Source organism: Mastigoproctus giganteus, chromosome 3 (genome assembly GCF_048544385.1).
Source record: "Mastigoproctus giganteus isolate SK-2022 chromosome 3, ASM4854438v1, whole genome shotgun sequence".
NCBI lineage: Eukaryota > Metazoa > Arthropoda > Arachnida > Uropygi > Thelyphonidae > Mastigoproctus > Mastigoproctus giganteus.
This window is the reverse complement of record NC_143577.1, coordinates 29,901,653-29,915,132: the sequence shown is the minus strand read 5'-3', so window position 1 is coordinate 29,915,132 and position 13,480 is coordinate 29,901,653. Positions and strand designations below refer to the sequence as shown.

The following is a 13,480-nucleotide window of genomic DNA, read 5'->3' as shown; positions in this document are numbered from 1 at the left end:
CATAATTATAAAAGCTTCCTTGTATTCAGGTGAAGTCCCCATCCACTAGAGATGTGCAAATGTGTCTCCTATTCACAAAGGGGGAATTGAAGGGTGACACGAGTAATTACAGACCTGTGTTAGTCTAACTTCTATTCCAGGGAAAGCCGACCGGGCTAGCCGAGTGGGTAAAGTACCTGCCCGGCAACCCAAAGGTCGCGGGTTCGATTCCCGCCTCGGGCTTGGATCAAAGTACTGCAAAAACCTTGGGAGGTGCAATATGGCCACAGAAGCCGATGCGCCAACAACTACCAAATCAAAAAAAAAAAAAAAAAAAATTCCAGGGAAAATAATGGAGTCACTGGTTAAGGAATTGATGTAGGATCATCTAGACAAGATTGCAGTTATAGTTCAGACACAGCATGGGTTTGTTAAGGGGGAAGTCTTGTCTGACAAATTTGATTGGATACTGTGATGTTTTCACAAAGGAACTGGATGCAAAGAATACTTTTGATATCATATACTTCGATTTTAGGAAAGCTCTTGATACTGTGGCACATGGAAGACTACTGTAAAAATTGGAGCAGTATGGCATTAGGGGCAAGTTGCTACAATGGATAAAAGGATAGTTGAGTGGGAGAAGACAGAGAGTGGTTATCGATGTATGCCGCTGTTTATAGATTAATGTTATTAGTGGAGTCCCACAGGGTCAGGTGTTGGACCCATTGTTGTTTTCGGTATTTATCAATGATATTGAAGAAAGTATATCAGGGTTAATGTCTAAGTTTGCAGATGATATGAAGGTTGGCAGGCTTGTTAATGACAGTAATGATATTACGCTACTGCAAAATGATCTGGAAAAGTTGAGCAGATGTGCTGAGAGGGCAACTGAAGTTTAACATTGACAAATGTAAAGTACTACATATGGGTAGCAGTAACTCCAGAGTAACCTACCAACTGGGTGATACTACACTCAGGGTTGTGGAGAATGAAAAGGACCTGGGGTAATTGAGCAGTCAGGTATGAAGTTCTTTGAGCAGTGCAGACAGGCTACAAGAGTAGCTCATGGTGTCTTGTCAATGATATACAGAAATTTTGCTAGCAGGGATAAGGGGGTGATTGTCCCCTTGTATAAGGCAATGGTCAGGCCACACCTTTTGTAATGCGTAAGGGTCTGGAGACCTCATTTTACAAAGGATGTAGAGCTGCTGTTATCAAGAAAGGATTAAGTTCTGCCAATTGTAGCATCTGGAGAGTAGCCACCTGTGAGGTGATATAATTGAGGTGTATAAGGCCTTGAATGGTTTGGGCAAGCTCAGTGCTGATGGGATTCTTTCCCTTGCTCAGATTACTCACCTGAAGGTGACATGAATTCAAATCGAGGAAAGACGATTGTAAAATAGATGTGCGGAAATTTGCCTTTAGCCAGTGGGTGGTTGATAGTTGGAACAAACTTCCATCTGTTGTAGTGGAGGTCAACAACTTAAATAAGTTCAAGGCAGAACTAGACAAACATTTGGAGTGAATGGATGTGTGAAATGGGAAGGGTTTTTTTTTTTTTTGGCTGAACGTATATAAGCTTGCTTTCTTTCATCATATGCCTCTACTAATGCTAATTTTCACCACTGCCATCTTGAGAGCGCATCTGGCCAATGTTATGGTACAGGGTACTGTATTGTTCAAAAAACTGACTTGTTTTGTGTCTCCAGCTTTCAGGATAAATTGTTTGACACCTGCATTATACTGATTTTGATTCAGATCCACACTATAAATAAAACATATCCGTAACGTGAAAATAAAATATTTTTTAATGTTTTCGCTCTCTAGAATGAGTTTCTCCCCCCTCCTTTCATATTGTAGGGTAGTTGGTGTTAGACTGCTATCAGAGCATTTACCCTGTGGCTACCAAAGCAGCAGAAAAGTGTTCTATGTTAATTATGGGAGAGGGGAATCTAAAAGCTTTTGCATTTATTCCTCTATGGGGGCTGTATTGTCTTCAGCTGTTATAAAAAAATATTATGCTCTTACTTCATTTCTGCTCTTTTTTTTTTTTTTTCTCTTCATTATTATTATTTTTTTAATATAATATTACTGAAGAGATTTTTACGTAATTGCTTTTGTAACTTCATGGTGCTAAGTTTCTGATTTTTCTACTTTTGATCAATTTCCCAAGAAATAAAGGAATAAGAATAAAATAACACACTTAATAAAAATAAGTTAATGTAGAAAAATTATCAAAAAGTAGATGGCCGCATTGCAAACGCATTCTTCCTTTGTGTGCTGAATTGTGTTGAATTTTGACATTACATGATTGGTTGTTTGGTTTTAGAAGCATTAGCAACTAAGGCCATATTGCTGCACATGATTGGTTAAATTTATTTTGCAAAAAAAGAGAAAAAAACCTGGTAATCTCCATGTCCCAAGGTTGCTGGATTTTGCACATTACACCAGCATTGGAAATTGAAAGCTGAAATCTCTTATTTAAGACTTGTGATGAGAGCAACTGAAGTCTATAAATAGTAGTGGAAATGTAAAAAGTGGGCTTCAGAAGGACACTTGTATTCACAGATGGATAGGCCAAGTTTCAATTCGTCATAATGGCTAGTTTCCTTCTTTCTTTCTTCCCCCCCCCCCCATAAATCCAAATAACAGAAATTAGGTTTTTTAAATTAAATTTTGACAGGTAAAATGGATAAAGTAATAACATTTCACTATTTTAAAAAGTAATACGATGAAAATTTATGCTTCCTAAAGAATTTATTGATGGTCTTTGATTTGGGATTTACATAAAGATGTAACTACAATCAAGGTTAAAGGAAGGGATTTTTGCTTTTGTACAGGTGACTACTGTAGTCTAAGATAGTAATTAATTCTATACAGAGGGAACAACTGATAATGTTATCATCAGCAAATTCTAAATAGGAAGCATTCAGGGAAATAATTGTAAAAGCTACTGGCTTTCCATACCAAATAAGAAATACTGTTTAAGGCATAGACCTAAATGGATGTGAGATGAACTTTAACATTAGTAGAGGCATATGATGCAAGAAAGCAAGCTTATGCAGCATCAGCCAAAAAAAAACTCCCACTTCACCCCACCGTTCGTTCGAAATACCTGTCCAGCTGAGCCTTAAATTTATTTAGGCTATAAACTTCCACAACAAGGGATGGAAGTCTGTTCCACCAACCAACTACCCGCTGGATAAAGGCAAATTTCCACACATCTATCCTACATCTGTCTTTCCTCAATTTGAATGTATGCTCTCTCAGGTGATTATTCTGAGCAAGAGGAAGAATCCCATCAGCATTGAGCATGCTCAAACCATTCAAGACTTTATACACCTCTATTAGATCACCTCGCTGGTGCCTAGTCTCCAGACACTGTAATTTGCAAAACTTAAGCCTTTCTTCGTAAGAGCACCCCTTTGTTCCATTCACTACTCTTGTTGCCCTTCTCTGTACTCGTTCCAGCAGCTCTACATCCTTCTTGAAATGAGGATGTAGAGCTGCTGTATACAGTACTTTGGGTGTGGCCTGACCCATCCAGGCCTGTATACAGTACTTTGGGTGTGGCCTGACCATTGCCTTATACAAGGGAATAATCACCTCCTTATCCCTGCTAGAAAAATTCCTATATATCATTGACAATACACCATGAGCTACTCTTGCAGCCCATCTGCACTGATCAGAAAACTTCATATCTGCCTGCACAATTACCCCCAGGTCCGTTTCATTCTCTACCACTGTCAGTGTAGTACCACAAAGTTGATACGTTGCTTTGGGGTTGCTGTTTCCCATATGTAGTACTTTACATTTGTCAATGTTAAACTTCATTTGCCACCTCTCAGCCCATCTGCTCAACCTTTCCAGATCCTGTTGCAGCAGCATAGCGTCAGTAGTCTCCTTAACAACCCTGCCAACCTTTGTATCGTCTGCAAACTTAGACATTAAGCTTGATATACCATCATCAGTATTATTTATAAATACAGAAAACAATAATGGACCCAACACTGAACCCTGAGGGACTCCACTAATAACATTAGTCCATGATGAGCATTGTCCATTGATTACCACTCTCTGTCTTCTCCCCCTCAACCATCCCTCCGATACCACACTGCTCCAATTTGTGCAACAGTATCAAAAGCCTTTCTAAGATCAAAGTTATTCCCCGCATCCAGTTCTTTTGTGACTGCATCATAGTATCCAATCAAATTGGTCAGGCAAGACTTCCCCTTAACAAAACCATGCTGTGTCCGAGCTATAACTGAATTCTTGTCTAGATGATCCTGCCGTGCTTCTTTAACCAGTGCCCCCCGTTAATTTTCCTGGAACAGAAGTTAAACTCACAGGTCTATAATTACTTGTGTCAGCCTTTGATCCTCCTTTGTGAATTGGGGTCACATTTGCACATCTCCAGTCTATGGGCACCTCCCCTGAGTCCAAGGAAGCTCTCATAATTATGGTTAAGGGTTTGCTTACTTCCTTTGCTGCCTCCTTTAATATAACTGGATAGATACCATCCACCCCAGGTACCTTTCTTGTGTTTATCTTCAACAATTTCTCTTCCACTTTACTCTGAGTTATTACAAGATTATCTAGCTTACTGCCAGAGTTGAATACACCTCTGGCATTCTCCTCGCTGAAAACTCCTCATGTGTGAATGTCGATGCAAAATATTCATTTAGTTTGTTAGCTACCTGAGCAGGATCATCACCAGTTGAACCATCGATATCAAGTGGACCAATCTGATTCATCCCCTTCCTTCTAGAGTTTACATAAGTAAAGAACTCTTTGCTGTTTTTCTTGGCATCCTTTGCCAAAGATTTCTCATAATTTGCCTTTTCCTGCCTAACCTCCTTTGTGACTTGGTTACAGACCAGCTTATATCTATCATAGGCTTCTGTGTCACGTGTTAATTTATATGTATCCCATGCATTTTTCTTCTCTGCCATGTGTCTCATTAGTTCATCTGACATCCATTTAAGCCTAAACCTCGAACAATATTTCTTAGTTGGTATGTAAACCTAGTAGCTTCCAAGATAAGTTCTTTGAATGCTTTCCATTTTGAATTTGCTGTTGGTACGTTATAACGTACGATCACTCATCGGTGAAGACAGGATATTAGAGCTGGAAAAGGAATTAGAAAATGTGAATTGGAATATCATTGGTTTGGCTGAAACAAGAAGAAGAAATGAATCACTTATAAGTTTATCAAGTGGAAATCTGCTGTACACCAATGGAAACAGTGAAAGGAGTGAAGGTGGAGTTGGGTTTCTGGTCCATAAAGATTTTAAAAACAACATTTTGGAATTCAAAAGTACATCACCAAGGGTGTCAAGACTAATACTCAAGATTTCTAAGAGGTACAAGCTAAAGATTATAATGATTTATGCACCAACATCGAGCCATGATGATGAAGAGGTTGAAGAAATGTACACCGAAATTGAGAGTCTTCTAGATGAGCAGAAAACCCACTACACTATTATTATGGGGGACTTCAATGCTAAGGTTGGAAAAAGGCAAAACAGCACAGAAAGAGGAACTATAGGAAATTTTGGAATTGGTGAAAGAAATAAAAGAGGTGAAAGACTTGTGGAATTTGCAGAATCTCAAGGAATGTCAGTAATGAACACTTTTTTCAAGAAAGGGGTGAACAGAAAGTGGACATGGAAGAGTCCAAATGGATTAACAACTAATGAAATCGACTTCATCCTCACTAACAGAAGATATATTGTGAATGATGTTACCGTCCTGAATAAGGTAAATGTTGGAAGTGATCACAGAATGGTAAGATGTACACTTGATATAGATGTAGGAAAGGAAAGGAAAAAACTGACTCGAGTAAATAATACAAAGGTCTTTGAAATAACAGAGGAGGAGAAAAAGCAGTATGTACTGGAACTTAAGAACAAGTTTGAGCTTCTGCAGACTGCTCAGGACCAAGATATTGATGAGGAATATTACAACTTTCTGAAAGTGATAAAGCCCAAGAAACCTATAGGGAAACAGAAATCCAAAGAAGAAAAAATTAGTCAAGAAACACTTGTCATGATGAACCAAAGACGACAAATGAAGAGCAAGAAAAACACTGACAGGGAGAAAATTGAGTATACTGAGTTATGCAAAGCCATTAGAAAGAGACTCAGAGGACATAAGAAGATTTAACACAAGAAAAGTAGAACAAGCATTAAGGGAAAACAAAGGATTTAAATCAGCAGCCATGAGCAGTAATACCGAAAGACAAATGATACTGAAACTGAAGAATAGCGATGGTGTACTTATAAACAGCAGAGAAGGCATAATTCAAATAGCAGAAGACTACTATAGAGAACTATACAAGGAGCGAGGGAATGATAACAGCAGTGGGGAAGATGGATTGCAAAGTAGCAACACATACGACATACCCGATATTCTTCCTGATGAGGTAGAACATGCATTGAAGAAAATGAAGAATCGGAAAGCCCCGGGGGAAGATGAAGTTACTGTAGAGTTGTTAAAATTGGGAGGAAGAGACATAACACAAAAACTGGCAAGGCTCTTCACAAAGTGCATTAGAAAAGGTGTGATGCCTAAGCAGTGGAATAATGCAATCATAGTTTTGCTGCATAAGAAAGGAGATAAATCAGAAATTGGCAATTATAGACCAATTAGCTTGTTATCCCATATCTACAAGTTGTTCACAAGGGTCATTACTAACAGATTAGAAAGAATACTTGATGAGAATCAACCGAAAGAGCAAGCTGGCTTTAGGACGGGATTCTCAACTATGGATCACCTTCACGTAATATCACAGCTAATGGAGAAAGCAAATGAATATAAAACACCATTATGCCTGGCATTTGTGGATTATGAAAAGGCATTTGACTCAATACAGCATAAGGCAATGTTTCGGGCACTGGAAAGACAAGGCATACATACTCCATATATTATGATTTTGAAGAAAATATATGAGAGTGCTACATCCTTTATTAGACTAGACAAAGACAGTAGCAAATTTAAAATCGAGAAAGGAGTTCGACAAGGAGACACAATATCTCCGAAGCTGTTTACTGCTGCCCTTGAGGAAGCTTTCAGAAGATTAGACTGGTCGCAGAAAGGAGTCAATGTGAACGGAGAGTACCTAAACCATTTACGATTTGCAGATGACATTGTGGTCATAAGCCACGATCCCAAAGAATTAGAGGAAAATCTTAATCAGTTATGCACAGTTAGTAAGGATTTTGGACTAAAGATGAATATGGCTAAAACAAAAGTAATGATGAACAAGTATGCCACGGAAAGGGAAATAATGATTGATGGAGCAGTAATTGAAAAGGTGGAGTCATATACTTATCTGGGACAAGTTATTAGCTGTAATAATGATAAATGGCTGGAAGCCAAGAGAAGAATAAATTTTGGATGGATAGCATTCAGGAAATATAGTCACATACTGAAGAGCAATATCCCAGTTTGTCTAAAACGTAAAATAATGAATCAATGTATACTCCCCACCATGACTTATGGAAGTGAAACTTGGGCACTCACCAAAAGAATGGAAGAGAAGCTAAGAACTACACAGCGAAGAATGGAACGAATTATATTGGGAATCAGACTGTTAGATAAGAAGAGAAACACATGGATTAGGCAGCAAACTCAAGTAAAGGACATTCTTATCAAAACTAAAGAACTAAAATGGTCTTGGGCAGGACACATAGCTCGAAGACATGATGACAGATGGACTAAGAAAATAACAGAATGGTACCCAAGAGGAGCTAGAAGAAAACCTGGAAGACAACAACAGAGATGGACAGATAAAATTTATGAGTTTGTATGTAGTAAATGGATGGCCCTTGCACAAAACAGAAGGAACTGGAAAGTTGCTGGAGAGGCCTTCATCCTGCAGTGGATTGAAAATGGCTGATGATGATGATGATGATGAACATCATCAGTTGGTCCCACTGTATTGAATTTAAATACTGTCTCAGACCATTGTAGTCGCCTTTACGAAAGCAATAACCCTTTCCTTTACCCCTGATGGTAGTTACCTCTTTGAGTAAATCCCACATCAGCACACTGTGATCACTGCCACCTAGTGGTTCCTTTATCTGCAGATTCTTAATAAGATTTTTTGCAGAGAAGAAAAATGGATGGGACCCATATAAATTATCAGGTGATACAGAAGCCTATGGTAGATATAAACTAGTTTGCAATAAAGTCACAAAGGATCTTAGGCAAGTTAAGACAGATCATTAGAAATTTTTTGCAATGGATGCAAAGGAAAATTGCAAAGATTTCTTTTTTTATGTAAATACTAGAAGGAAGGGATTGAATCATGTTAGTCTGCTTGATATTGATGGTTCTACTATTGATGATCCTGCTCAGATAGCTGACTTGCCGAATAAGTATTTTGTGTCTACATTTGCACATGAGGAATTCTTTAGGGAAGTGGATATTAAAGTTACCAGGGGAGCTTAATGATTTTGTAATAGCTGAGAGGGAAGTGGAAGAGAAATTGCCGAAGTTAAATGTAAAAAAGGCACTTGTGGATGGTATCTATTCAATCATATTAAGGGAGGCAGCAAAGGAGGGAATTATGAGAGCATCCTTGGATTCCGGGGAAGTCCATGTGGACTGGAGATGTGCAAAAGTATCCCCAATTCACATGAGGTGATCAAACAGTGACATGAGTAATTACAAACATGTTAGCTTAACTTTTGTTTCAGGGGAAATAATGGAGTCACTGGTTAAAGAAGTAATGCATGACCATCTAGACAGGAGTGCAGTTATATTTTAGTCACATGAATTTGTCAAAGGGCAATCTTGTCTGACCAGCTTAATTGGATACTGTGATGCAATAACAAAGGAACTGGATGCAAAAAGTAATTTTGATATCATATACTTGGATTTCAGGAAAGCTTTTCATACTGTTGCACATAATAACCTACTGTACAAATCGGAGCAGTGTGGCATTAAAGGCAAGTTACTGCCATGGATAAAGGGATGGTTGAATGGGAGAAGACAGAATTGTTATTAGTGGACACTGTTATTCGTGAACTAATGTTATCAGTGGAGTTCCCAGGGTTCATTAATGGGACCATTGTTGTTTTCTGTATTTATTAATGATATTGATGAAGGTACATTGAGCCTGATATACGAATGTTGGCAGGGTGATTAATGACAGTGTGCTATTCCAACAAGCTCTAGAAAAATTAGGCAGTTGGGCAATTGAGGTTTAACATTGACAGATGCAAAGTACTGCATATGGGTAACAGTAATTCTAGATTAACTTAAAAACTGTGATACTACACTCAGGGTAGTGGAAAATGAAAAATACTTGAGGATAATTGTGCTATCAAATATGAAATTCTCTGAGCAGTGCAGAGAAGCTGCCAGAATAGCCCATGGTATTTTTTCAATGATGTGTAGGAATAAAGTGCTGAATATTCACCTACCAGTAGGTGAATGTTTTTGGCTGCTGCAGCAGCCAAAAATAAAAAAAAAAACTTCGACTTCCTTACACTGTGTGGCTAATACTATCTCACGTATTTCGTTATATTCATTTAAAACTTATCTTTATTGTATTCTTGAAAGTCTGAATATTATAAGGCTAAATTTTCATATTTACATTTATTATGCTATTATCTGAAAATATGGTTTTATAATTTTAGTGGTTTGACACTGGATGTTTTAAATCATTCACATAATCTGAGTTACATCCATCCACTAGTGATGCCTTCAAGAGAAGAAATCTTACAGCTGTTGCCTAAATTTTATCCTCAGATTCAACAACTAAACCAAAATATGCATAGGTGAGTTTCTGTAATTTTAAAGTGTGCAGTTGGTTTTTGCTGATTTTAACATATGTATAATTATTATAATTTGTCATTCTACTCTATAACACCCTGTTTATGCTATAACATTTTCATCACACAAAAACAGAATATAAAAAAATATTGAATAAATATAAAAATAAATGTAAATGTAAATAATTATTTAATGGGCATTTAATTCTTATATTTATTAGAAATAATTATTGAAAAATTATGAGGATAAAACCATTAATTATGAGTGATATTCTCCATACATCTTTTCCAGTATATAAACCAAGTGAGTGTAGATTATTTATTGAGACTTCCAAAACTAGCCTGAAAGTTTTCTCCAAGGTATAAGGAGAATTCCCCTCCCCCTGTTCCAAGTGAATATTTGGTTCACTTAAAGGAGATATATGAAACCTCACTTTGTGCTGATCTTAGATCTTTGATCAACGATCAGATTACACTAAAATAAAAAAAGACAGAGAAGCAATGGACACAGAGGGAGGGAGGAAGGGGGGGGGAGAGAGAGAGAGAGAGTGTTAATGAAGGCTTTAGATAAAGATGCCAGATATTTTAAGTATCTTTGCAATCAATTTTTAAGTTTAACCAATTTTTCAAAGGCATTTTTGCTGTGCCCTAAATAAGCAAATTAACTTTGAATGAAAAATTTAAAGGAATGATGACCACAGTTGAAAAAGAAAGGATAAATTCTTTCAGAAATGTTTACAGCTTCTTAGGGAACAAAAAAAAAAAATGTAATTTATTAAATTATTTTGAAAATAAATTAGAATGTAGGAGATAAAAGGTTGATTTCTTGCACTCCCACATCACAAAAGAGGTGACTCCACTATTCAGTTAAAAGCAAATATTGCCATTACTCTGCAGTACTTACTGTTCTCTCATCAGATGGCCTCACTTAGCTACTACATGTGGAAATTTGAATAATGTATTGAGCATAACTACTACATGTGGAAATTTGAATAATGTATTGAGCATAAATAATCAGCCGAGCTGTTGTTGTTGTTATTTGGATTTTTAGGAGCATTAGCAACTAAGGCCATATTGCTCCGGGATATGCGGTGGTCATTCCCTGACCTTTCCGCATCCTCCGTATTTGGTGGTGGCGGGCTCGAACCCCGGTCTAATCAAGAAGCGTGTGCTATGCACTGCTGCTCCTTCCCACCTGGCTACGGAGGCGCCGAACCAAGCTGTGTGTGGGGAAAAAACTTCTGACTGAATTCATAATGAAAGCTACAAAGTATATTTTAACCCAGAGTACTGGGCTGCCTTTATTCATTGCAGCAAATTAGTAAAAGTGGTATTTTATTTCAGTATGAAAACAGATGCTATCCTATTCTGTCTGAGGAAGCATCCTCCTCACTGACAGTGGCAGGCTTGATTTGCTCATGTAGAAATGACACTATTATCCACAAGTCAACTTAAATGTACTAATTTCATTTCTTAAATCAAATGGAATCACCAAAGAGGTGAATACACCATTCATTTTAAAACAGAAACTACCAAAAATGAAATTAATAACTTAAAGTTGACATATGAATAATAACATTTCAAATGTGAACATAAATAAGTCCATGCCTCCCACTGTTGATGGCTGGCAACAAAGAAAGGAAAAAAGGTAGAATGCAGAACAATGTCTATTATCATATGTTAATGTTATTTGTTATTTTGATTTTTAAGAGCATTAGCAACTAAGGCCATATTGCTCTGGGAATATGCGGTGGTCATTCCCTGACTTTTTCCGCATCCTCCGTATTTGGTGGTGACTGGCTCGAACCCTGGTCTAATCAAGAAGCATGTGCTACACACTGCTGCTCCTTCCCACCTGGCTACAGAGGCGTCCATATGTTAATGATTAAAATATAATATTTTTAATGTGTTTTAATGATGATTATTGTTTGTATAGGTAAATAATCTTTTGTTTGGTTTTTCTTGTTTTACCATATGTAATTTTCATTATTATTATTTTATTTATTTATTTTTTATTATTATTATTTTTATTTTTTTTTTTTTTTGCAAAATTATATCAGTATGTGATTTATAGGTAGAGTATGAAAAATTTCTTCAAGTTTGAGTTGGCTGTTCTATAATATCTAGACAGGAACATACTCCTTTTTTTTTTTTTTTTTTTCCTAAAAAAAATTCTGTTTTTACTCTGGCATGACCACTACATCAGAGGAGTTCACACTTAATCATTTTGACAGTGAATACGATTGTTAACCATATACCGCAGTTACATGGGCATGAACCTTAGTTCACCAGGTGCATGTGATGTGCACTCTCATGTTTTACCATTTGGCTACATTGTCTACTTGATTTAACTTCTGACTCCTTAGCTCAAGCAAATCACAAATATTGTTTCTTTTGTGTAGAGTTCCTCTTTCATTCCATATAATTTCCTTTTGAGCACCTGTTAAGTGTACATGTATGAAATCTGCCTTTCCATAATGTTGTTCCCAAATTTGAGAAGAAAGATGCAAAACCTTTAAAACCTCTAAAAATAAGTTCACTACAAAAGTTAGCTTTTTAAGTTAATCAATGATCCCTTTGTCACACAGATTCCGTTTACTTTCTATTGCACAGTTCTTTATGTTTGGTTTTTTTTTTTTTTTTTTTTTTTAATAAGTTCAAACATAAAAAGTATGAGAACCTGTGGTACTGTGATACTTGGTGACATTATATTTGAATTTCTGTAATTTTAATTTTTGTGAAATACATATGAAGGAAGATTGTTCCAAAGAACAGAAGGAAGGATAGATGAGAAATATTAAAAAGTTAGTTTGGAGTCAAGGTATATGTTTGAATTGATTTGAAAGAGAAAAGTGAAATTACAGTTGATCTTTCAGAAGAATCTCATGGTAATATCTGTAGAAAAGACATGCAGCTGAAACTTCATCAGTTTGGCAGAGAATGGTGAGAGTTTGTAAGAGGTGGGTCATTAATTAACCTGATTGGCCTCTTTTGAATAGGGTCTAGGCGCATGAGAGAAGTTTTGGGGGGAACCATCCTAGATGTGGGAATAATATTTTATGACAGGGAAGATTTAATATTTGTGCAGAGTCAGTAGAGCTTTCCGAAGAAAAATAACTCTGAGAGCAAAAAAGAAAAACCCTGTGTGCATATGCAGAGGAAGCAATATATTTGTGATATGCTTATATCCAAAATAGAAAAAAAATCAGGATAATCCCAATAAAGATTTTTAATCTGTCTAGAAATCTGAATGTTATTAAAAGGTGACCATAGGAGCAAAAATTTTTATTTTTTTGCAAGGAATAACACTGGACTGAGCCTTAGAAGGGTTGATTTGTCTCTTTTGAAGAATTATCTGAAGACTGATATATATAGAATTGGCAGTGGATATTTGAGAAGTTGAATTTGAAGCTATTTGGTGCAGAGCAAGGTTTTCTTAAACTGGAAAGTGAATTGCACTGTGTTTGTTTTTTGGTTTTTAGGAACATTAGCAACTAAGGCCATATTGCTCCGGGGATATGCAGTGGTCATTCCCTGACCTTTCTGCATCCTCCATATTTGGTGGGCACGGGCTCGAAACATGGTCTAATCAAGAAGTGTGTGCTACGCACTGCTGCTCCTGCCCACCTGGCTACGGAGGCACCTGAATTGCACTGTACTATCTTAGGCAAAAGCTGTAGATATAACTTTCAATCAGTGGAAGAAAAAGGAACACCAGC

At 36.9% G+C, this 13,480-nt stretch overlaps 1 protein-coding gene across 1 annotated transcript in view; it reads left to right on the top strand.

The window, feature by feature from the left end:
- Positions 1–13,480, top strand: part of Swt1 (Swt1 RNA endoribonuclease) — a 259,608-nt gene that overhangs the window by 210,364 nt on the left and 35,764 nt on the right. Inside the window, exon 17 of the mRNA XM_090370461.1 lies at positions 9,627–9,767. Within this exon, the coding sequence (XP_090226587.1) occupies positions 9,627–9,767 (141 nt within the window). The remainder of the gene's footprint in view (positions 1–9,626; positions 9,768–13,480) is intronic.